This window comes from Prunus persica, chromosome G1, assembly GCF_000346465.2.
Source record: "Prunus persica cultivar Lovell chromosome G1, Prunus_persica_NCBIv2, whole genome shotgun sequence".
Lineage (NCBI taxonomy): Eukaryota > Viridiplantae > Streptophyta > Magnoliopsida > Rosales > Rosaceae > Prunus > Prunus persica.
The window spans coordinates 509840-535050 of record NC_034009.1 but is presented as its reverse complement, the minus strand read 5'-3'; the positions used below and the strand labels follow the sequence as shown (position 1 = coordinate 535050).

The window sequence follows — 25211 nt, the reverse complement described above, 5'->3', positions numbered from 1 at the left end:
AAGGGTATTTGTAATTTTGTAGTAAGTGGCAGCCTCTAGAGCCTGCCTTGCCTAGTCGACAGGAAAGAAGAATGAAAGGGAAAGAAATATGGGGGGGTAGGGTTGGAAAAGATTTGGAGAATTTCATTTTCTCTCTCTCTCTTTCTCAATTTCATTTTCTCTCCAATCTCTAATGCTACTTCAAAATTTTTTTTTTTAGAAAAACAAAACCCAAAGGGTAACAATGCATTTTGCTTACCCAAAAAAAAAGCATTTTGGATAATATCAGTGAGAGATTTTATTTTTATTTATTTTTATATGGAATGGGAGAATTATTAGTTATTTGCAAGGTATTTATTGTTTAGATTAGTTTATTAATTTATTGTTAGTATTTTTGGAAGGTGTTGGTGATTAATTAATGATTGAGCATTAAAATAAGTATGATGGCTTAGATGTATTTGGAAGAGTTGTTTAAATTTGTGACTCTATGAACCAAAACCAATGAGGGTAGAGAGAATCACTCTGAAAACAACAATTAGAAGAACTCTGATTCTGCCCTTGACCTTGAGCTTTACTTTGATATTCTAACATTGATTCTTCTAAATATTGGGTCCAAGACTTATATAGCGTACATACATTAAAAATATCATATACAATTCAAATTAATTTGTAAAAGATAGTAACTATTATTTATTTTCAAACTAGGCTTTTCGTTTCTAATTAAACTACATCTACTTATGTTCTAGTTTTCCTAATTCAAGTGATCAAATAGTTTTAAGCGGCTCACTCCTGTGAGAGATAAGTAGTAACATTTATTAATTCAAGTACAATATCAAGTTGATTCAAAGATTTTTTTGATATAACCTCGATAGTATGAGGGAAGATTTATTTAATACTAGAAGAACCTCAATAGTATGAGGCACCTCAAAGTCAAACCACATAAAAGAGTCCTCTTTTCCTAAATCAAATCTATCTAGTAACTAGTCGTTGTTGGTGTACAACACCATTGACTTTTCGGCGGGAACAAAAAACTAAGAATTTATTGCAACAAGCTTTGAACATCATCTATAAGTTGATTAAGAGATATAAGTTTAAAACTTAAGATCTTTAAGGAACTTTATTCTATTTCCATAAAGATTTAACATGGTATGTAAGAGGAGAAATATAATAAGAGCTAATATTTATTCACAACAATAATACATTATATAGTAAGATTAGAACCACTTTTAACTGATAGAGAAATTAAAATTAATCCAAGGATCCGGCCAGTGCACGGCTAAATGTAGGATATAGTTACTACTTTTATCTTGTTATGAATAGAAGAAAACAAACAAATGTTGGCCTTGATCTTCAAGACAAAAGGAGCATTCTCCTTTGTATTTCCTCTTCTGCCTTTCATACTGACGTAGTACTTTTCATGAAGTTTATGTTTCTCTTTAGCTTATGTGTACTAGAATTTTTTGCCACATGCATGGTGCAGGACACTAAAAGCCATATATAAATTAGATTAGATGATGAGTTGCATAGAGACAGTACGTAGCAAGGCAGGGCTGACAATAAAGGAGCAAAGGATGACAACATTTGTGTTTAGGGAGAAGAACTTACTTACATCGGGAATGTCATTGTGGCGATATCTCCACCCAATCACAAATGTTACTACCTAATTGATTTGGAATTATGTTATAGTGGCATTCACGATCCATGTAAGTTCTTCTCGTACTTAGGAGACACAAAACAGAGAAACTGTCATAATGACATATTTCCATTGCATGTTGTTCTTGTATTTAGGACACATAAGTTCTTATCATGTACTTAAAGGACTTCATTTTAATTTATGGCCTCTACCACTGAAAAGTCAGGACCAATGCTGCTAATAAAGAGATCATCAACGAATTAACCTCTCTCTAATTGTTAACAAAACCATGTTTAGAAGAGTTTCTTGTTGCATAATTTATAATTAAAAAAACTCCTAGAAGTAGTACTCGTCTTTTATTTCATTTCCAGCAACAACAAAAATAAAAACTTTTTATTTGCGTGAGAGTGAAAGAGAGTCTTATTATATCGCGATAAGAGTTGAAGAGAAGATATTATGAGTTAAGAGCTGAGATGCCCAAGTCATTGGATACCTTCCGTCAGTGGCCAGGTGGAAAGTTCAATTTATGTTTATTTTATTTTAATTTCTACTTTCAAAGTTTTCTCTATTACGATAAGGATAGGCCTTCCTCACTTCTCTTCACAGGAAACTGTTATTCACGCGCCTGCGCACATTGTCATTGACGCTCATTGGTTTGGCTTTGTCTGCTGTTTGGAGAGTGCTGTCCACTTTCTTTAGGAGAGTGGTTTTCATATCTTTTAGACACTTGCACTCAGTTTTTCTGAACGACCCTGGTGGCAGTTCATCAATTTGGAAAGTCACTAAAAAAAATTTTGCAGCAACAAACTTAACTGCCTTGCAAGCACAAACCTACCTATAATCATCAAACAACTTGGGCAGCGAGTTTTAATTTTGGTGCGATGAGATTAGGGCACTTTTGAGCTTGGATATGTCTTCAATTTTGAATTTTTTTTTAGTGAAGAGTAGTGTGTACGATGTTATTAGTCCGAAACAAACTAGACCGAGTTATAATCTCATAAAACACACCGTTTTAATTAGTTTGAAACAAATTCAAGTCATATGAGAGGCTTTATTTTCTTCATAAAAAGAAATATTATAAGATTTTAAGGTTATTTTAAGTTAGGAAAATTATATGAAAGACGTACGTTATTATAAGGTTTTGAGTCTTGGGCATGCATTCTTCTTCATTTCATCTAATAATAACATACGCCGTAGATACTATCTGCAGTATTCCATTCCAAGGGTTCAGGTAGCTAGCTTAACCTCAAAAGGGATTGCTTTGTGGTTGGCCTGCAATGATGCAGGCGTCTAGCCCAAAACACATCGGCTTTAATGGTATATTTTAGCCCACTTGTAAACATACTAACTTGTTGGTCTTGGCTCACGGGAGAGATAACCAGAACCAACATTTAGTCAACAACTTCCCAAATTGGTTTTAATGATCACGCCCAAATCCAATTTGTTGCATTTAGCTAAACTCTCCAAAGAAAGAATTATAAGATAAAAAATTATAACTACAATTTGGGCACTAATTTCGATGGTGTTTAAGTAATAAATACAATTTGATCATACTCTTGAATTTAACACCTCGTTTTCACCGATGGACCGTACAAACGCACACGTTTGAATGGAAACGCAGCCAATGATGGCGCTTCCCTCTCTTTCACGGACCCCCTCGCGCCCTGTCTTGTCCCCACCAACCCACAATTCACGCGCTTTTTTACTTTTTTTATTCCCAAAATATGAACTCACACCGCCACCGTGACTTCATCGGCACTACAAGTCTACAGCCACCTCAGGAGCGTGTATCTACGCAATTTCAGTAAAATTATCAGAATAATATTTCTCTCTCTCCCTTTTTTTTTTTTTAAATCTAAGAAGAAAAAGGAAGGTTTTCTCACAAACCTTACTAAAGTGTAATGAAGATTTGAACATGAAATTATTAGTCTGTATATTAAAATGTTTTTTCACTGAGTTAGACCCTATCAGTCCAAAAAATCTTACTCTTTTAATTAGAAGGAAACATTCGTTTTCATTATCACACACGAAAAATTTGTCTATTAAGCAATATTTCGGTCCTGAATTTCTTTCTTGGCAGGAAAAAGAAAAATTGCTAGTTGAATTGAAATCAAAGTACTGGAGGGAAAGAGATCCCAATCTTTTGTTTTGAAAAAAATCGGCGAGGAAGAAGAACGGCGGCATCTCACAGGGGAGCGTTGGGTAAGGCGCTCGCTGTCGCGGGCTTTCAGCGTTTGCAGCTTTTGCTTCTCCTAAAAGCTCATAATGAGTGGCGCCATTAAAAACTCATAATTCATATATTTTATTTTTAAATAACAAATCCCAACATTTTTGGACCTACTCATAAATATCATCATGTTATCTCAATCACATCATTCATGACCAAAATTTTTATACTTAGAAAGTTTGATAATTATATTTTTGTAATATAATTAGTTGATCATTTTTTTCTCTTTTATAAAGTTCATTGTCGATTTAGTTTTCATTAAGGTTTTCTTGGGGTCTTATCATCGATTTTGTTCTTAAACGAACTCCATTATTTGACATTACGAGCTTTTCAACGGAGACGATAGATTCAAACTTGAAACATCTTCTGAATTATAAGTGTTTAGTATCAAATGATGTAACGGCAAGAAGAAATAGATTTTACATCAGTCTTTTTCTAAACCTTGCATCATAAAAAGCTGTTTGTAATAATTATGTTACTGATGGTAGCGTACGCCAATGATTCAATTTGATTCTTCTGTTTTTAATATTCCCAATAGCAAGTCACACGTGAACAGTCACATGCTCTTTGGAATCTTTCACTGATCCCGAGTCGGCTCACATATATAATTTCCTTTCATAAAACCTAAATTACAAATTAATTATTTAAAATCTGAAACAAACAAATTAGATGAGACCATTTACATCAGGACATAAACAGAATCAGTCCAAACCCCAACCATTAAAGCAAAAAAAGAAAGAAAAAAAAAAATACAGCAAGAGAGATTTACATCAGGACATAAAGTACGTCAACAAGTCAATCATTGAAACTGTGGGAAATTAATGTCAAACAAATCACCATGAAGCAAGCCAAAATGAACTGACAAACAACTGTAATGGAGTCGGTAATTGAAGCCACAACATTCTGATGTGTACAAGTTACAACTTGGTTACAAATCTCTTGCCAAAAGTTACATCAGATATTATCAACTCTCATAAACTTGCATACTATAGAACTTCCTTGCATTGCAAGTATATTGGTGCAATGACATGATCAACCGAAAAAATATAATGCAGGGAATTTAATCAAATACAATCAATTGATATGACAAAGTACCTTTGAGATCTACAAAGTTCACCTCTTTATTTTGCAACAATGGTGAACATGAAAAGAATAATACAACTGTTCTTGACCAAAAAGAAAAAAAAAAGAAAAAAGAAAAGCCAAGGTGTTGACTATTGGTATCTCTAATCTATTTGCTGAATATTGATAGGAGTGAAAAGCTTCATCCTCACAGGAAGAGTACCCTAAGTTCTTCATGCATTTCTCATTCAACAAAATCAAACCATAAAAATTTGACACATGATTTGTTGTTTTGGGTAAATATATCTAACAAGAATTTGAAAATAGTCAGTTTCTAGGCTGGTTGGTACCTTCACATTCTTGAATCACATCCGGTGAAGCACCGTCATCAGAATCATCATCTGGATCTAAGTTATCAACTGACATTACAAAGGCAGGATAAACATTTGGCACATTGTTAGGGCCATTTTCTGGATCTTGCGGAATGGGAGCAGCAGGGATAATTTCTAGGTCTTCCTGAAATTCGGCACCATCTTCATCTGACTGGTAGGAAAGCATAGCTATTATCTCTGGTGGTACAAGCTCAAGATCTTGTGGAATGGGAGCAGCAGGGATATTTTCTAGGTCTTCCTGAAATTCAGCACCATCTTCATCTAAATGGTAGGGAGGCACATGTATTATCCGTGGTGGTACAAGCTCAAGCACGTGCTCTGGTTTATGTTGTTGATTGAATCGTCCAGGGATCTTAAAAGGAGCATTATAGCATGCTCCACATAGGTCAAAACCCATTTTCTCCACGCAGTCTTTACATTTGTACCTCTCCCCAATAATTGGAGACATCTGCAAAGGGCACAGCGGTATACCAGTCATTAATAAAAAAAATAACACAAGTAGTTCTTAGCTTACTCTAAGATTTGTAGGGCAATTCCTATTATGATTTGCAAGGCACTTCCATTAGTTTATTATTATATTATTTATGGCGAACACTTAATCAATACAACAGTTGTGTCCACTGGTATCCCATGCTCTGATACTCATTTAAATCTTTAAAGAATTTGCCTCCATTTGCTTAGGAAAAGGAGTGCAGATCTAGTAAGTAGAAGTGTGGGATACAGGTGAAATTAGAAGAGTGGATCTAATAAAAGAAAGCCAAAATAAAACATGGCAGTTTTATTAATTTAATTATCAATAAATTTATTCCAAAATTCTTTATGCAAATTGAGTTAGGTCCATTGTCTTTTAGGAGAAAGCTCATCACCAATTAAGCAACCTCTTGGGCCTTATTCTTAAATGGAAATTTGATAAGTAGACAGGGACAAAGGACATTACCCCACAGCAATCACAACCAATTGCAAAATGAACATTCTGCCCGACCCCAGACCAGCCGGATAAGTAATCATCAGAAAGCGTTGACACTGGCTGGCCAGCACGTTGATGAGCATGCACTGAATGTGAAATCAAGTTAATCTCATATGAGCACCAGAAACAAGACAGCGAAAAACAACTAAAATAAGAAATGCATTAAAAATAGAATAAGAAAAAAAAGTACTGGAAACATCAGTAGTACAAAACCAAAATATCTGCAGTATGACTAATTATGTCTCGCATAACTGAAGTACAACATAAGAAAAGCCAAAGAAGTGGGTTATGACTTCGATACAAACTACAGTGAACAAAGCCTGAAGTAATTAAGGAAAAATCAGATCCTAATATTACAATCAAAGATATTCAAAGATAGCAGAGGAAGAACTGGAGAAAAAGGAAAAATGGCACAAACAATAGGGTTTAGTTTTAGAATACAATAGAGAAGGAATAAGTGAGATGGCTGTATAACCAAGAAATTCAAATCTTTGAACTGATACAATCAGAGGTTTAGTTTTAGGAGAAAATAGTGGACATGAATGATGTTCAATCTGAATTCTGAATCTCAAAGAAGATATTTTACAATTTCTTTTCCAGTTATATAGCTCAGGCAAGGCAAGTTTTGAAGATAGAGGATCATTAAAACAATATTAATTTCTGAGGCATAATACATGATCCAATCCTAGATAATGATACGAATATTAGAAAATCTGAAGCAGAATCAAAGCACCAAAATCATAAAAGTTCTTAAGACTCTCATACTCACAATCAGCTTGTTTTATTGAAGATGATCGTCTGTGTGCATATATTTCAGGATACTGCTCCTCCAAGAAATGTTCTAAAATTAAGCAAACACTAGGGAATCCGTTCGGATGCATGCTTTGACAAATCTGACACCTAGAAACTCCATCAACTGGGATGTTGATACAGGATTTACAATATACTGCACAAAAGAGATTTTGAATTAGTTTATATTGGCATGAGCATTCCTCTGACTTTTATGTTCAACATAACAGTTAAAGTGATGTAGGTTACCATGGCCGCAATTCAGAACAACAGGTTGAAAGAGCAGGTTCTTGCATGCAGCACACAGTAGATCAGAAACAGAAACCTTATTGTGAGTTCCATTTTCAGGACCATTATCATGCAAACAGTCTTCTTTGATGGCTGCATTTCCAGTAGCTTCAACATTCTTTAAAGATGTTGTAGGCCTTTTACTATTAGCTTCATCATCTAACATAGTTTCTGGTGAATTTACAAGTGAAGGAGATCCTCCTACCCCAGACGAACAACTTTCAGAGTTCTCTGACTGAACATTGTCCAGAATATTTGACTCCTCAGTAGGATGTGATCCAGATATTGGATTATCAAATTGAGGTGAGAAGTAACCAAATTCCTTTTCTTCTTCTGGAACAGCCAAGGAAGATGAGATAGTGAATTATTTATGAAGGAAACACTATGTCATATGTCATGAGATTGCAACTGCCATACAAGTCACCCACACAAGCTTCCGAAAAAAGTGGGAACATTGAGAATGTCGAATTTAATATGACATCAACCAAAACATCAGTGTTTTAAGCGTTACCTCAAAACAAAGGAAACAAATAATACAGAAAAAGGTGAGGCAAAGTAACACTTCAAAATCCACACTCCACCTAGACCTCACATTAGCAAACACAAACATTCTTTGAGGGTCACCTAGCAATTCTTAAACTCTTATTGTGAATTTATTCATAATACTCTCAAATTCGTTAAAGGTTACCTAACCATTCTTGCACTCCAACAAAATCTAGAGACGTTTCGTCTTACTGGATAGTCATATCAATTTCCGGAAAAAAGGATTACTTACAAACACATCTATGGCAGTACAGTCTAAAAGGAGCCAAAAGAGGCATACATGCACAATTTTGATTTAAAAAGAAAAAAAAAACTACTTTGCGCTTGCAAAGTATCATATTCCATAAAATCTAGTCAATCTCATGCAATATGTCTTCCACTCTCCAAGGCATAGAGGTAATTCCATTGGTTGGAATCATGATTTTTTCAGAGCTTTGGTGCAAAACAAATTTATTGCTTTCTTTTTTCTGACCACATATATTCCCTGTAGGTTCATAGAAAACCATTGAGCTCATGACATCTGACTAAGGAGTCCTATCTGGTGCCATTAGACATGCAGGAGGGGGCTATTTTACAAGGTATCACAAGAACTCCTTACAAGTCATTAGCTACACTCTGAAGAACCAATGAAGATGCTAATGTAAGAGTACTCATGTAACCACTCATATACACGTGCACCATGTCAAAGAAATCTGGAACTTCATTATTTAATCACATTGTCTTTACATTGGAAAAAGGATGTGTGCACATGTGATGCAGACATCTTTAGTTAGTTTCCTAGATTCTCTAGTTTTCCAGATTTCACTAGGATTTTAGTTTCCGGATTCTAGTCGGATTTGATTTAAGTTTCCTAGTTTATTTTAATTAGTTCCTTGGTGGATTGGGATTTCTGTTTTAGTAAGGGATTTTTATCCTATTGTCTCTAGGTTTTAGTTTGCTATATATAACCCCCATGTAGTTCTTTAAAATTCAGTTGTTGAGATATAAAGAATAGCTAATTTTCCAGAGATTGGAGACTACTTGGTGTGAAGCCAAACCCCTGGAGTGATTCAAGACCTATCCCTTTTGTTCTATTTTCTGTTTTCCATTGTTTTCGCTTCCGCTAAACTACCTAAATACTCAATTCACCCATATCCTACATCAAATTTGGTATCAGAGCCAGGTTTTCGTTTTCCTTGGGTTCAAAATTTTTCGAGTATTTCTTGTTCTTCACACCGTGTGTCAAGTGATGGCTCCGACTAAGCCTGGAAAGACAGATGAGCCAGAGACGGACTTTGAACGTCTTGTTCAGATGATGGAAAACCTATCAAGGCAAGTGGCAGATTCGGACACTAGATCCAGACTCATGGAACGTTGCCTTACAGACTTAGAAGCAGCTAACTAACATGATGAAGCGTGAATGGAGAAGAGAGGAATCATGATCAACAACGTCATGATAGAAGGAATGATCGAGACACAGAGAGACTCAATTTTCATCGTGGCTATGAGCAAGACCTGATGAAAGGGTGATGAGATCAGTGCAAGTTGACGCTCCTAATTTTGATGCTGAGCTAAATCCTAAAGCACTCCTCGACTGGTTAGCTACCATGGATCGCTATTTTGAGTGGCACGACATGTCTGAAGCTTGGAGGGTGAGATTTGCTAAGATAAAATTGGTGGGTCAAGCTGGATTGTTTTGGACCAATGTTGAAACACAGCTAGAGAGAGCTGGTGAAGAACCAATCATCCATTGGGGTGAGATGAAAGAAAGGTTGAAGCAGAAATATCTACCATTATCCTATCAACAGAGTTTGTTGGACGAGTGGCAAACTCTTCGTCAAGACAACATGCCAGTTGCTGAATATATTGCAAAATTTGAGGAATTCATGTTGCGATGTGACATAAGGGAAGATCGAAGGATGACTATTTCTCGGTTTAGATCAGGACTTCGTCCAGAGCTTCAAAGGGAATTAATTCCTCATACTGTGAATACTTTAGAGAGGGTTTCTCAGATGGTACAAGAATTAGACAAGTATTTAAAGTCGTCCAATGTAGTCAAGCAAACTGATTCTGAAAGATCTGATTTTCATGTTGGCACATCTGTGACTCCAAGCTCTACGACTCCAACATCTACGACTAATTTAGTAAAAACTGCCAAGGGAAAAGGAGTGCTAGTTGATACACGTGGTGGTTGAACAGAAAAGATGTTACAGATGCCAAGGTTTTGGACACTTTGCTGTCCAATGCCCAACGAAGGAGGCAACAAGAAATCTGTGTGCACGCATTAACGAACAAGCTGACAATCAAGGTGAATTCGAGGAAGATATTTATGAACCCCAACAACCTGATGAAGATTGTGGAATCGAATTTGAAGTCCCTCATCCAACATTAGCAGTAGTGAGGTCTACTTTGGCTCAACACAGGAAGGAAACTGAGGATTGGCGTAGGACTTCCATTTTCCACACTTACATAAAGTCTGGAGATAAAAGTTTGTAAGGTGTGACTTCCATTTTCCACACACATCAAGTCTGGAGATAAAGTTTGTAAGGTGGTCATAGATAGTGGGAGTTGTATCAATGTGGCGTCAACGCTAACTGTTTCGCGTCTTGGTTTGTCGCCCGAGAAGCATCCTGTGCCATACAAAGTAGCATGGATTGACAATACATCTTCTATCCCTGTTACCCAATGGTGTCACGTTCCTATACAGTTTTCATCTTACAAAGATCATGTTTGGTGTGATGTGGTGGATATGGATGTGAGTCATATTCTCTTGGGAAGACCATGGATATATGATTACAATGTTACCATCTTGGGTCAAGAAAACATACATTCGTTCATCCATAAAGGAAAGAAGATCACGATGAAGCCACTTCAACCCAAGCTCGTGAATCAATCTATACAAAACAAAGAGGAGCAAGACAAAGTAGGTAAAGCCAAAGCTCTACAAGTCATTACGCTTAGAATGTAAGGAAGATGCAGAAGTTCCTAGTCAAGTGGAAGTTAAACCAGATTCTCGTAGTACTCAGATTACAAAGGAGGACCTGCCGCACATTGATCCCGACGTTTTGGAATGTTATTACAGCTTTATATCGCCGGAGTCGAGATCTTTTCAGCCAGGTGGAATTGATGCGGACATCTTTAGTTAGTTTCCTAGATTCTCTAGTTTTCCACATTTCACTAGGATTTTAGTTTCCAGATTCTAGTAGGATTTGGTTTAAGTTTCCTAGATTCTCCAGTTTTCCACATTTCACTAGGATTTTAGTTTCCAGATTCTAGTAGGATTTGGTTTAAGTTTCCTAGTTTATTTTAATTAGTTCCTTGGTGGATTGGGAAATCTGTTTTAGTAAGGAATTTTTATCCTATTGTCTCTAGGTTTTAGTTTGCTATATATACCCCCCATGTAGTTCTTTAAAATTCAGTTGTTGAGATATAAAGAAAAGCTAATTTTCCAGAGATTGGAGACTACTTGGTGTGAAGCCAAACCCCTGGAGTGATTCCAGACCTATCCCTTTTGTTATATTTTTTGTTTTCCATTGTTTTCGCTTCCGCTAAACTACCTAAATAAATACTCAATTCACCCATATCCTACATCAACATTGAAGACATAAGTTTTCAAAAGGAGAGTGAGTTTATTGGTGGAAATAACTAAGTTGTAAGCATAGATAACTCATTTAAAGTGGTCAGCAAATCAACCCAATAAATGTTAAAGCAGTTCAGTAAAGCTCACCTCTCACTTGTTTTTCCCGTTGCTTATATGCTTCAGGATACAACTTCTGGAGTAAGAAATGCAGCAACTGACAGATACTAGGAAAATGATTATATGGGCGCCGACAAACTGCACAATAGGACTCACGAGCAGCATTCATGGCATTGAAGACACACCAGAAACATGAAATGTGGCCGCAGCCTGCAAACATCATAAAGTCTTCAGAAAGGGATAACTAGATATTCATTGCTGCTAATAGCCAAGTGAGTGAAACATATATTTCAAAATACAACGGCACGATTTATCACCTAATACAACTGGCTTGTAAAGAAGATCCCTGAAAAGTAAAGGAATTGCCTTTAGACATGTAGTTACCAGAAAGAAAAGGTAAAAAAGTTAATTAAACGGGAAAAATAAATCAGCAGGTGGAACAATTTAACCTTATTTTATACTAATATGTGTATTGATGCTATGCACAACAATAAGAATCATATCGAGTCATGGCTATCAGATGTATGCCCTTCTGTTTTGAAATAAATTTCTTAGCCTTTTCTTATTATTTAGTTAATTCTGCTAAAGAATTAATACGTACATTGAAATTGCCTATAGGTCTTCATGAGATTGGAATAAAAGCATGGAGAATTGTTCATAACGTGCTAAACCAAACAACAAAAATTCAATTCTCAGAAAAGAAAATGAGACAGAGAGAACCAGCAAACCCAAATTTCAAGCTCCAACAATTGTAATCCAAACAGCAAGCAGTGAATTAAATATACAAATTATGCAACTCGAGAAAAAAAGAGGGCTAGATGGATTTTGATGTTGCAGAAATTGAAGAAATAGATATATAAAAAGGAAAAAAGAAAAGAAAGAAACCACTGACAGGCAAACACAGCATTTGAACTCTTCTCGGAATTCGTCGGGTTCAAGCTCTGGTTGTGGTGGTTGTTTTATTAGGGTTTTATTGTCTTCCATTTCGAATAAATCTCAGACAGGGAGAAGGATGATTCTTTTAACAAAAATTTCAGTGGCGGTTTATGGAGCGCCTCGACCCACAAATAGAAATTATCCATCTAATTATTATTATTTATTATTACTATTATTACTATTCTTATTTTTTAATATTATTATCAGTAAAATAATATTTTAGTCACTAGAATTAGAATTAGGGTCGAAAATGATTTTGATCATCATGATTTCAATTTTCCAAATTTCGTCCTTGTAATTGTAGTTGTTATCAAATCAAGTCGAAGACATCAATATCGTCAGTTAAGTCCAAATAAATAAATAAAATAAAATGCAAATGATTAAAAAAATAAAAAGAAAATAAGAATTTATATCCAACAAAAATTCTTTAAGGCACCAATTTATGATGTACAAAATGAAAATATATAATGCATTATGCATAAGAGGTCTCAACTTGGAGATAAAAATGAAGAATTGCAAGCAATTGGACAATTAAGAATGGAACGGAATAATTTTATGTTCTTGTGGAGTGACAGCTCCTTTGAAGTTCATGTGCTTGTAGGCCTGTCAAGTGGCCAACTATGGTCCTTAAATTCCATAACATGTGCTAAGGACTATGCAACTTGTTGCATCACATGGTTTAAGAATGTATTAAAACAAAAAACAAGTTGGTTAAAAAGAAATATTGAAACTTTTTAAAGACAAATAAAAGTTGGAGAGCTCAAATAATCATTCTTAAAGTTTAAAAAGAAATTAAGTAATTCTACCTGTGAAGTTAAATATGAATGGTTAAAAAATGATAAAGTGATTATATACGAAGTGACGTGTTTAATTATTCTTTTCTCGATATGACTTGTACGTGTCAAAGCTGAATTAGCCTGGAAATGTTATTGTCCTGCAGTGATTGGTATCTTTATTAAATGATGATGAGTCAATCCTTTGAAATATGTGGTGGTTCAAAGATATATAGTATTGAGGTTTATATTAATGCAAGGAATAAGTTTTCTTGTGCTGTTGGGTTTTCATAGTCAAACAGATAATGTTGTTCAGCAAACAAAGAAAACTGTTTACATTAGACAAGTTTATGAAACCAGACGCTGACAGTTCAATAATTTATTTGTAATTTGCAGAAAAAGACATTGAATAACAAGACTGATTCTACTTGAAGAAGAATTGGAAGGTGTTTATTTCTTTGTGTTTCTTCTTCGCTTTTCTGTTTTTCCACTTGATTTTGAGTTCACAATGATCAGTGAGTCGAACAAGTTTAACGGGCAATTAGACTTGCAAGCTGCAATACTTGCGTAGGAAAGACGTGGTTGATTTCTTGCTCTTGTAATGTGTAAAAAGAGTGTAAAGTACAATTGTTCAGTTGAAAAAGCTCAAACCCTTTTGGCAAAGGGCATATCAAAATCTTTAATCTATGAAGAGATAAGGAATCAAACAATCTCAGTTGCAATAGTAACTGCGAAATCAAAACATTCAGAATGAAACAAGAGATATTTAGTGATATACCTATTTTTAGCACTAATATTATAAATAAATTCTGCACAATTGAATTTCGATAAACAAACTCAAAAAAAACCTAAAAAATAACAGCTGACCTTATTGAATTTAATATTAATTATTAAATTACTTTGATGCCTGTTTTGGGTATTTTTATGAGATTTTGGAGTTGGCTTTGTTTTAAGAAATTGATGACAGTTTTGTAATTTATAAGAAGTTAAAAGCTTTTTTGTTATTTCATTTTATATATGGTATTTTTATAATTTGAACCCCCATATTGGGTATAATAGTAAATCTCCCAAAAAACAACGCGGTGTGCTCAATTATTTACCTCTACGTGTAACAGAGTAAAGTTGTAAATACACTCTTTCTTGATATATGTCAAATATATATGCCCAATTATTTACCTCTATCTGCAAAATTTTTAATTTTTTAATTTTTTTGAGAGAACCTCTACGTGCCCAATTAATTACTCCTCAATACGTGTTGATGTTTCACTGTGTTCCTTATTCAGCATATCGCACGGACCCAAAACCATATCGCACGGACCCAAAACCCCGCTGCTAGGGTTTTAGAATGACCAGTAGAGCTAGTAATTGATCATCATCAACATCCACGCAGGGAGGGGTCAAACATGGGGGTACCTCCTTACAGCTTCAACATCCTCAGATTGGGTTATTCAATAGTTTCTTGTACATTTGCTTCCACAACTAAAAGATTTTTAGTTGGAGATCTAAAACCCTCGCATATTTCTCTTCAAAATCATTTACTTCACAGACCCATCACCTCAAAAATCTCAGCAGACCAACACAATTTCACAGTCGCTTACCTCATAAACTCATGTGGGTTGTCCCCAGAAGACGCAATTTCATCATCCAAATGGGTAGAGTTGCAATCCTCACAAGGGGCAGACTCTGTTTTGGCCCTTTTGAGCAACCATGGACTCTCTAAAACCCAGATCTCAAAGGTTGTCAGGTTACGCCCTGCTATTCTTGTAGCTGATCCTGAGAAAACCCTTTTGCCCAAGCTTGAGTTTTTCAGCTCTGTTGTAGTTTCAAGGCAAGACCTTGGAAGAATTCTGTGTTTTAATCCCCACCTTTTGGCAAGAAGCTTGGAGAATCAGATTATACCCGCTTATAAATTTCTCAGGAGTCTGATTTCCGAGGAAAATGTAGTTGCTGTTTTGAAGCGCAGCTCATGGATTTTCCTGCAAAATCGCAGAAAGAGTGTGGTGCCCAATATTGAGCTTTTGAGAGAATTGGGTATGCCCCAATCATGCATTGCTCTGTTGCTAGCTCACAACACTCAGGTCTTGATGCACAAGCATGAAAATTTTGCTGCAGCTGTGGAAGAGGTTAAAGCAATGGGATTTGATATGAAGAAATCAACTTGTGTGATGGCACTAAAAGCTTTGTGTGGGGAGAGCAGTAAGTTCATATGGAATCGAAGTGGCGAAATTTACAAGCGGAGTTGGGGTTGGTCTGATGATGATGTGATCTCTGCTTTCAGGAAGATTCCAGGGTGCATGATTCTGTCTGAGAAGAAAATAATGCAGGTAATGGATTTTTTGGTGAACAAGATGGGATGGCCTTCAAGAGTGTTTGCAGCATATCCTATGATTTTGTGTTTCAGTTTGGAGAAGAGAATTATTCCAAGGTGTTCAGTTGTTAAAGTTTTGCTGTTGAAGGGGTTGATAGATGAGGACTTCAGTTTTTCTTCTGTGCTGTTGCCTCCAGAGAAGCACTTCTTGGAGAGGTTTGTGACCAGATATATCAACCAATTACCTATGTTGTCGGATGTGTATCATCGAAAATTGGATGTCAAGGATGTGTGATTTTTTGCACTATACTAAAAGTTTTGCAGGCTTAATGTTATATTTACTTGACAAAGATGATCAAAAGTGAACAAAATATCTTTCATCATTCTTGGCATTTTCATTGGTTCCACATTTTCTTTCTTATTGGTTTTCCTACGTAGGGTAAACAAGTTACATTTTCATCCACTAATGTGACAGGAATATAAATTTGACCATATTGAAAACCTCATCAAATTGTGAATTGGAATTGTAAGCGATTGATAGAGAACCATGGTCGCGACATTTTTTGCAATAAGCAATTGATACTGAAGAGTAGGATTAGCAACAGGAGATGAAGTTGCAGAGTGAGAATCAGAGGAAGAATCCGCCATTGATGAAAACACAAGAAAATTAGGAAGCAAAGACTGTTTGGGAGGTGAGAAAATAAGAGAAAGAGAGAAAATCACAGAATCAACCAGTCGTAAGGCAATTGGCTCTGATACCATGAAGAACAATGTAAAACTTCCGAATATTCTCATTCATTATTGAATAATGATTATTGACAGTTGTACAAGCTTAACAGATACTCTAGCTAAACTTAACCAAAACTGGTATTGATTAAACAAACTCTAAGAGCAACTCCACTCATTTGCCTCTTGCCATGGCGGCGGCGCGGGGGGTTTTTGGACAAGATTTTCGGGTTCCTACGTGTCAAGACTATTCATAATCGGATAAAATTTCCGGATAAGATTTTTGGGTTCAAATTTCGGATGAATTTCAAATTTCAGATCAAATTTTCATCCAATCAAATCAAGCCACGTGGCATCTCTATATGGCCAAAATTTTCTATAAAACCAGAGGCTCAGTTCATACCTCTCACACCACATCTTTCTATATTTTCATTTCTCAAAGTTTAGAATTCATACTCCATTCTCAATGGAAGATTTTAGGAGATGATTGGAGAGGTAAGAGCGAGAAACAAATGAGAGATGCCGTAGACAAGATGAAAGAAATATGTTGCAGAGAGATGAAGATGAACAAGTTGTCGTAGCAGTGGCTTTGCTTGATGAAGAGAACCAAGGTTGCCGCTGTGGTTCACAAGTCGGCCGTCGCCAGAATGTGGACAGACATAAGCATTCTCGGGGTAAGAATCTTTTGGAAGATTATTTTATCCCAACTTCTCTTGTACTCTGATGTTAATTTTCGAAGGCGATATAGAATGCAACCCCATTTGTTCAATAAAGTCATGCATGATATTTGCAATTATGATGCATACTTTGTCCAAAAGTGTGATGCTGCTGGGGTTTTGGGACTTCTTCCAGAGCAAGAGCTTACAACTGTTATACGAATGTTGACGTATGGTTCATTTGCTGATCAGGTAGATGAGATTGCCCGGATGGGGAAGTCCACTACGTTAGAGGCCTTGGTAAGATTTTGTGATGCAGTTGAAATTCTTTACACTTGGGACTACCTGCGCAGACCTACTCCCAAGGACCTCCAACGACTATTACAGAAAGCCGAAGCTCGAGGATTTCTTGGAATGATCTGTAGCATCGACTGCATGCACTGGCAATGGAAGAATTGCCCAACTGCCTGGCAAAGAGACTATGGGAATCGGAAGGGCCAAAAAAGTATCATCCTTGAAGCAGTTACTGGATTTGATACATGGGTTTGGCATGCCTTCTTTGGAGTTGCCGGATCCCAAAATGACCTCAACGTGTTGGGTCAATCCCCAGTCTTTAACGATGTTTTGAGAGGCCAAGACCCCAATATCACCTATCAAGTCAACAATACAGTCTACCAGACAGGGTATTATCTCGTTGACGGCATCTACCCGTGGTGGACCACATTTGTCAAATCCATTCCGAATCCCCGATCCCAGAAGCAAAAATTATTTGCTTCATATCAAGAATGATACAGGAAAGATGTCGAAAGGGTTTTGGCATCCTTCAAGTTCGGTGGTTGATTATTCGAGGTGTGGCCCGTATGTTTGATGAGGAGGTCCTCAGAAGCATTATGATGACTTGCATCATCCTCTATAATACGATTGTGGAGGATGAGTATGATTATGATGTTGCAGAGGTCTACAAACTGAATTACATGAACACGGCCTTGACACGAATTTATGAAAGGCTCATGGGGCCAAGTGGAGAACCGTTTGAGCCGGATCCGTTGGTTAGGGATGATCATTTCATAACCAGTATGATAGATCAATATACAGAGATGCAATCTTCGTATATTCATGAAAGGCGTCAACTTGACTTGATGGAGCATCTATGGGCGGTGAAAGGCAATGAAGATGAATGATGGAGCATAGATGCTTTGGTTAGGTTTTATTTAGTTATGGTTTGGTTGTGTTGCTTTTTATTTATAATGGTTTGGTTGTGGCTTGTTATTATTATTGTGTCTTGGTTGTAGTTTTTATTATTTTTTGTTATGCTTTGGTTGTGGTTTTTCCTTTTAATTATGTTTTGTTTGATGTATGGAATATGTTGAATAAAAAGGTATTTTATTGAATGCTTTGTTTATTAAATAAAGAAAGCCAATACAAGTCATTAAGAATTACTACTACTAAAATAAAATACATGAATTACAACAACTTTAATAGAAAACATGAAAAATACAAATACATAAAAGGTATGCCAACTAATTTAATGGTTTTGATTATTTAACCAATCCGTGTTGCTTGGCCCATCATCCTAGAAAAGTCTTCTTCTCATAACATCCCTTCGTTCTAGCTTCCAAAATTGTTTTGTTTCAGGGACATATGGCTTGTATCCATCGCCATGGTTTCCCGATCTGTCTTGTCCATCTCTTTTTTGCGCAAATACTCCATTTCTTCTGCATATTCTACTCGAATTGCCATCTCGTTCTCTTGGTGTTTCTGCTCCATTTCAATTCTTATGGCGTTCTGCCTTGTATTTTCCTCCAATTTTTTTGATGCATTACTGCTCGAATTACCCCCTTTTTTTTACCTTCGCAGTCTTTCGGCCAATGGGCCTCGGCTCCTTTTCGATGGGTGAGTCTTTACTCATAGGGGAATCGAGAGGTGAATCCGATGTCGTTGAATTACGGAGTGTCGTCTTGTTTAACATAACGGCGGGACCCGTGGGAATAATTCTAAAGCGTTTGCAATTTTTCACCACCTCCCAACATTCATGATGGTTGAAATTTTTTTTGCCTTGCCCAACTGTACCAAACCACATCTATGCTTGAATCATCTATTAAAGTAAATAAATAATGGAAATGCAAGAAATATTTAAAATATATTGGATATGCAAGTAACAAAAAAAGAAAGAAAAAGAAAATGCAATTAACCTTACAAATATATTGGAAGTGCAAGAAATATTAACAAACAATTGGAAATGCAAGAAATATTAACAAAATATTGAAAATGGAATAAACATTATATATATATATATTAGGACATTAAACTTAATAAAACGAAAATTACAAAATACTTACCTCGCTACTAAGATTTTCCCCGCTTCTATAATTGTCCCTCGCTTTTGCCAAGGCATCTCTCCATTTTCCCAAATCTTTATTGAGAATTTTCCATCTACTAGACAATGTCATTTCCGTACGAGTCGACCCCGGAATTCTTTCACAAAATTCGGCATGAATTTTTTTTCACATATGACAAAATTTCATCTCATTGCCTGACATGAGACAATGACTAACTTGGAGCTAAGCCTCAGACAAGAAAACATCTTCCATGGTGCTCCACGCCCCTCCGGTTTCAATAGAAGAAGCCATAAAGATAAGAAATCAAAATACAATTTGAAAGAGAGAAAAATGTTGAGTAAAGAGTGAATAGTAGTAGAAGTAGAAGAAAATGTATGAGGATTTGTGTTGAAAGTGAAGGGTATTTATAGGTATTTATAAAAATAAAAAAATTTAGAATTTTTTTTTTAAATTTTGATTTTTTTCATAATTTTATTGCCAAAATAATGTCAGTCGTTGGATTGGAGGAGGAGAAGCATATCGGAGCGCCCAGGCCTTGACACCTGTCTTCTACTCGTTGGAGATTGCGCAGGGCTGACGTTAGCGCACGCGAGTTCAAATTTTTTTTTACTCTGACGTCATCCCCCATCGGGATCGAACTCGGGCGAAACTGGCATTCTGGCCAACCCGTCTTCGTGGGTCTCACTCCCAACCTGGGCAAGGCTGGCCCACTGGAAGCTTGTTTTTCGTGCAGTCCACCCCTAGCCTCGGGCTTGGGCTAAACGATGGAGTTGCTCTCACAGGCAAGAGGAAAGTATCTGCTAGCTGTGAGGTGCGTGGTAGAATTGCACAGCTGCAGAATCAGTTGCATTTGATCATCTCTCTACATGTTGAACAAGTTATTGTATGAAACTTGCAAGCTGCATTATTTGCGCAGGAAACACATGTGGTTGATCGGTTTGCTCTTGTAATGTGTAAAAAGAGTGTAAAGTACAATTGTTCAGTTGAAAACATGCCTTGAGCTTGAGGATTTCAACCCTTTTGGTAAAGGGCATATCAAAATCTTTATCTATGAAGAGAGTAGGTATCAAACAATCTCGGGTGTAATAGTAACTGCGAAACCACAACATTCAGAAAGAAATTATAGTCAACTTTTCACATGTGTTCAATTATTTACCTCTCTCTAGGGAAAAAAAAAATTATTTACCTCTCTACGTGTAATTGAGTAAGGTTGTAAAGGAGTAAGAAAATTACCTCTACTATAGTCTATACTCTATATGCACCAATTATTTACCTCTATATGCTCAATTAATTACTCCTTAATTATGCAGTATGAAGGTTGTAGTGTATACAGATGCTGCTATTTCACTGTGTTCCTTGGTGTCATTTGGGTGTTCCCTGGTGCCCTTTGGGTGTTCCTTCGTGCCCTTTGGGTGTTCCTTGGTGACTAGGCCTAGTCACCCTCTCTCTAACCTCATCTATAGTTGCAAAGCCATGCTCTTGCGTGACTGTGAGTGTTCCATTTCTCATATTTATAGAGAACAAAACATTGCTGTTGACCGTATGGCTCATATGGGTCAAAGTTCCAATTTGGGTTATCATGTTGTTGATCTTCCCCCTCCTTCTATTGTAAGCCTCTTGGCAAATGATTCTGTTAGGATGACCACTGCTAGGCTTGTCCCAGTGTAGTTTTCTTTTTGGTTTTCTCTTGGGCTTCTGCCCTCCTTGAAACCAATATATATATATATATATATATATAAAATTCTTCTTAAGCATATCGCACGGACCCAAAACCCCCTGCTGCCTAGGGTTTTAGAATGACCAGTAGAATTAGAAATTGATCGTCATCGGCATCTAAGCAGGGTCAAACATGGTGGTACCTCTCTACTGCTTGAACACCCTCAGATTGGGTTATTCAATAGTTTCTTGTACAACAAAAAGATTTCTTGTTGGAGACCTAAAACCCTCACACATTTCTCTTCAAAATCATCCACTTCACAGACCCATCACCTCAAAAATCTCAGCAAACCAACACAATTTCACAGTCGCTTACCTCATAAACTCATGTGGGTTGTCCCCAGAAGACGCAATTTCATCATCCAAATGGGTAGAGTTGCAATCCTCACAAGAAGCAGACTCTGTTTTGGCCCTTTTGAGCAGCCATGGACTCTCTGAAACCCAGATCTCAAAGGTTGTCAGGTCACGCCCTGCTATTCTTGTAGCTGATCCTGAGAAAACCCTTTTGCCCAAGCTTGAGTTTTTCAGCTCTGTTGTAGTTTCAAGGCAAGACTTTGCGAGAATTCTGTGTTTTAATCCCCACCTTTTGTCAAGAAGCTTGGAGAATCAGATTATACCGACTTATAATTTTCTCAGGAGTCTGATTTCCGAGGAAAATGTAATTTCTGTTCTGAAGCGCAGTTCATGGATTTTCCTGGAAAATCGCAGAAAGAATGTGGTCCCCAATATTGAGCTTTTGAGGGAATTGGGTGTACCCCAATCATGCATTGCTCTGTTGCTAGCTCACAACACTAAGGTCTTGATACACAAGCATGAAAGTTTTGCTGCAGCTGTGGAAGAGGTTAAGGCAATGGGATTTGATATGAAGAAATCAACTTTTGTGATGGCACTAAGAGCGTTGTGTGGAGAGAGCAGTAAGTCCATATGGAATCGAAGCCGTGAAATTTACAAGCGGAGTTGGGGTTGGTCTGATGATGATGTGATCTCTGCTTTCAGGAAGAATCCACAGTGCATGATTCTGTCTGAGGAGAAAATAATGCAGGGAATGAATTTTTTAGTGAACAAGATGGGATGGCCTTCAAGAGTGATTGCCACATATCCTGTGATTTTGTGTTTCAGTTTGGAGAAGAGAATTATTCCAAGGTGTTCAGTTGTTAAAGTTTTGCTGTTGAAGGGGTTGATAGATGAAGACTCCAGTTTGGCTTATGTGGTGTTGCCTCAAGAGCAGCACTTCTTGGAGAGGTTTGTGATCAGATATATCAACCGATTACCTCAATTGTGGGATGTGTATCATGGAAAATTGGATGTCAAGGATGTGTGATTTTTTGCACTATCCTAAAAGTTTTGTGTGCATAAGGTTGCATTTACTTGACAATGATGATCAAAAGAGATCCCATGAACAAAATATCTTTCATCATTCTCGGCATTTTCAATAGTTCCACATTTTCTTTCATATCGGTTTTCCTATGTAGGGTAAATAAGTTACATTGTCATCCACTAATGGGACAGGAATATAAATTAGACCATATTGAAACCTCATCAAAATGTGAATTGGAACCGTAAAGCGATAGATACAGAACCATGGTCACGACATTTTTGATAGTAAGTGATTGATACAGAAGTGTAGGATTAACAACAGGAGATGAAGTTGCAGAGTGAGAATCAGAGGAAGAATCTGCCGTTGATGAGCAAAAGAAAAGAATAATAGGAAGAAAATACTGTTTGGGAGGTGAGAAAATGAGAGAGAGAAAGAAAATCGCAGAATCAACCAGTCGTAAGACAATTGGCTCTGATACCATGAAGAACAATGTAAAACTTCTGAATATTCTCATTCATTATTGAATAATGATTACAATACACAGATAGCTTAGCTAACCAAGCTATACAAGCTTAACAGATACTCTAACTAAACTTAATCAATACCGGTATTGATTAAACAAACTATTAACAGAAAAGAGGGAAGCATCTGCTAGCTGTGAGGTGCATGGTAGAATTGTATAGCTGCAGAATCAGTTGCATTTGATGATCTCTCTACATGTTGAACGAGTCTTGTTTAACCGGCAATTAAATTTTTGTATGAAACTTGAAAGCTGCAATATTTGCGCAGGAAACACATGTGATTGATCGGTTTGCTCTTGTAATGTGTAAAAAGAGTGTAAAGAACAATTGTTCAGTTGAAAACATGCCTTGAGTTTGAGGATTTCAACCCTTTTGGCAAAGGGCATGGGAGGCATAGAGCCCTTTTGTTTGTTCTGTAAACAATCATAATCTTTAGTTTTTGCATAAAATCTCATTTACGAATATTAGTGTTGAAGAATGTAAAAATAAGTGAGTCTTTCTAACACTAATAACCCAAGCCAGTATTTTTTTTTTCTTCCCGGGAAACATAAGCAAGTTATTTTAGTGGTTTATTTGGCACATTAGATGTAATCTGTAGTTTTTATTTGGGTTGAATACCTTTTTGGTCACTAGGTTTTACACGAAAATTCAATTTGGTCACTGAGAATTTTTTTTATAGCCAAATTGATCACTGTGTTTCCCAAAGTTTACAATTTATAGACATTCAGTTATCTTCCATTAAATGCAGTTTTTAAAAAAAAAAAAAAATTATTAAGCACATTCAATCCTCTTCCTCTAAAGTTAAGGTATATTGTGCTATTAGGGTTTAACAAATTGGAAAAAATCTTGGGTTGAAATCGAGATTATGAATTATAAGGTCTTGGATTGGATGCTATATTGAAGCCTGAATTGACTCAGTGAGAATCATATTGTGACTTTGGATGACAATCAAGGAAATAGAGCACCAAAATATGTTGGTAAGTTGTTGATTTCATTTTAATTTGGTTTGACATTTTGATTTTCCTTATACCTCACAATTTCGATTTCAAGCTAAGATGTCCCCCAATTTGTTAGACCCTAATATCCCAATATACCATAAGTCGTTGAGCTAGAGGAAGAAGACTAAAAAAATAACAATAAAAACTACACTTAACGAAGGAGAGCGGAATGTCTCTATAAGGGCATGTTTACGTATCAGTAATGGAGAAAGTAAAGAATCAGAGAATTTAGGAATCGGGAAACTACTGAATCGGTATGGGAAGAATCATTCTCATTAAGTTGTTTACTAAACATATGGAATTAGCAAAGGAATGAGGTTGATTCCCATTGTTATTGTTTACTAACTTTCATGAATAAGAATCCAAATTAATTTGATTACTAAAATGCCCTGCACATTTTCACCACAACACATATATAATTCTCAAATTGACTAAGGAGACCAAACTAATCATGCAGCAAACCAATAAGGCGATGTAAACATGAGGAATCAATATGCTGAACAAGATGAACAACAGGAGCCCAGTTCAATGATAATGTTAATAACATCTTTGTCCAGAGCCAATTTCAAACAAAAAAATAAACTCAAATAAATATATATCTTTCATGTACGTAATTAGTAAACAATCAAATAATAATAACCTGCATAATCTTCATACGATTAAATACATGAAACTTATTGGAACTGAGTTTTTTATTTTTTATTTTTTTTATTTTTAGGGTTGGAGCATCTTGGAACTTCTTGGAGTGAGTTTTTATTTTTTTTTAGGGTTTGGGGTGTTTTGGAATTATGGTAAAGTGGTAAGGGTATTTTTGAAAGTTAGTAAGAGAAAACAGGAATGGAAATCGTATCAACTACTCCCCCCTAGTTGATCTGATACCTAGTTTTGAGGGGATGTGATTACGGATTTTGAGGTGGGGTTCACTTATTTTTTCATTCCTGATTGCAAGTAAGCGCATGGGAAGTTAGGAATGGAAACCATTCCCTTTCCTCCCATACCTATTACTGATATGTAAACATGCCCTAAATTGTAAACTTTGAAAAACACAATGACCAATTTGACTAAATTTTTTTTCTCGATGACCAAATTGGATTTTCGTGTCAAATCCCAAAAAAGTTTTTGTTTTTTAATCTCTACCTCTATTTTCTTTTAATTATCAAAACCTTATTTTTTTTGGGTGAGGAGAGGAGGAATCAAACAATCTCGAGTGCAATAGTAACTGCGAAACCAAAACATTCAGAAAGAAACTGTGGTCAACTTTTCACATGTGCTCAATTATTTACCTCTCTATGTGTAACTTAGTGTAGGGGCTTTTTTGTTCCAGCAACTATAGATGAGCATAGCTAGAGTTGTCCCTATGTTTG

General features: G+C 36.2%; 3 protein-coding genes across 4 annotated transcripts; 2 read left to right on the top strand and 1 right to left on the bottom strand.

Annotated features, from left to right (window-relative positions):
* Positions 4698–12625, bottom strand: LOC18793581 (E3 ubiquitin-protein ligase PRT1). 2 transcript variants are annotated; one of them, XM_020554189.1, is made up of 7 exons: positions 12449–12625; positions 11874–11902; positions 11587–11766; positions 7299–7670; positions 7030–7206; positions 6231–6346; positions 4698–5741 (listed from the first exon to the last, which is right to left on the bottom strand). In XM_020554189.1, the coding sequence occupies exons 1-7, from the start codon at positions 12538–12540 to the stop codon at positions 5229–5231; spliced, it is 1479 nt and encodes a 492-aa protein (XP_020409778.1). In that variant the 5' UTR covers positions 12541–12625; the 3' UTR covers positions 4698–5228. The 2 variants fall into 2 exon arrangements, with proteins under 2 accessions (XP_020409778.1, XP_007222538.2); XM_007222476.2 differs by lacking the exon at positions 11874–11902 and having other exon boundaries at positions 12449–12535.
* On the top strand, positions 14558–15956 carry LOC18790502 (transcription termination factor MTERF6, chloroplastic/mitochondrial). The gene has a single exon (XM_020554190.1). It carries the CDS (start codon positions 14669–14671, stop codon positions 15866–15868), a length of 1200 nt encoding a protein of 399 aa, XP_020409779.1. The 5' UTR covers positions 14558–14668; the 3' UTR covers positions 15869–15956.
* Positions 21037–22415, top strand: LOC109948900 (transcription termination factor MTERF6, chloroplastic/mitochondrial-like). The gene has a single exon (XM_020562755.1). The coding sequence runs from the start codon at positions 21144–21146 to the stop codon at positions 22329–22331; it is 1188 nt and encodes a 395-aa protein (XP_020418344.1). The 5' UTR covers positions 21037–21143; the 3' UTR covers positions 22332–22415.

Coding starts and splice junctions, on each gene's coding strand:
- LOC18790502 (XM_020554190.1), top strand. CDS start 14,669: ATGGGGGTACCTCCTTACAGCTTCAACATCCTCAGATTGGGTTATTCA.
- LOC18793581 (XM_020554189.1), bottom strand. CDS start 12,540: ATGGAAGACAATAAAACCCTAATAAAACAACCACCACAACCAGAGCTT. Junction 7,671..11,586: donor ACGGGAAAAACAAGTGAGAG/GTGAGCTTTACT, acceptor TGGCTGTTCCAG/AAGAAGAAAAGGAATTTGGT. Junction 7,207..7,298: donor TGTTCTGAATTGCGGCCATG/GTAACCTACATC, acceptor TCTTTTGTGCAG/TATATTGTAAATCCTGTATC.
- LOC109948900 (XM_020562755.1), top strand. CDS start 21,144: ATGGTGGTACCTCTCTACTGCTTGAACACCCTCAGATTGGGTTATTCA.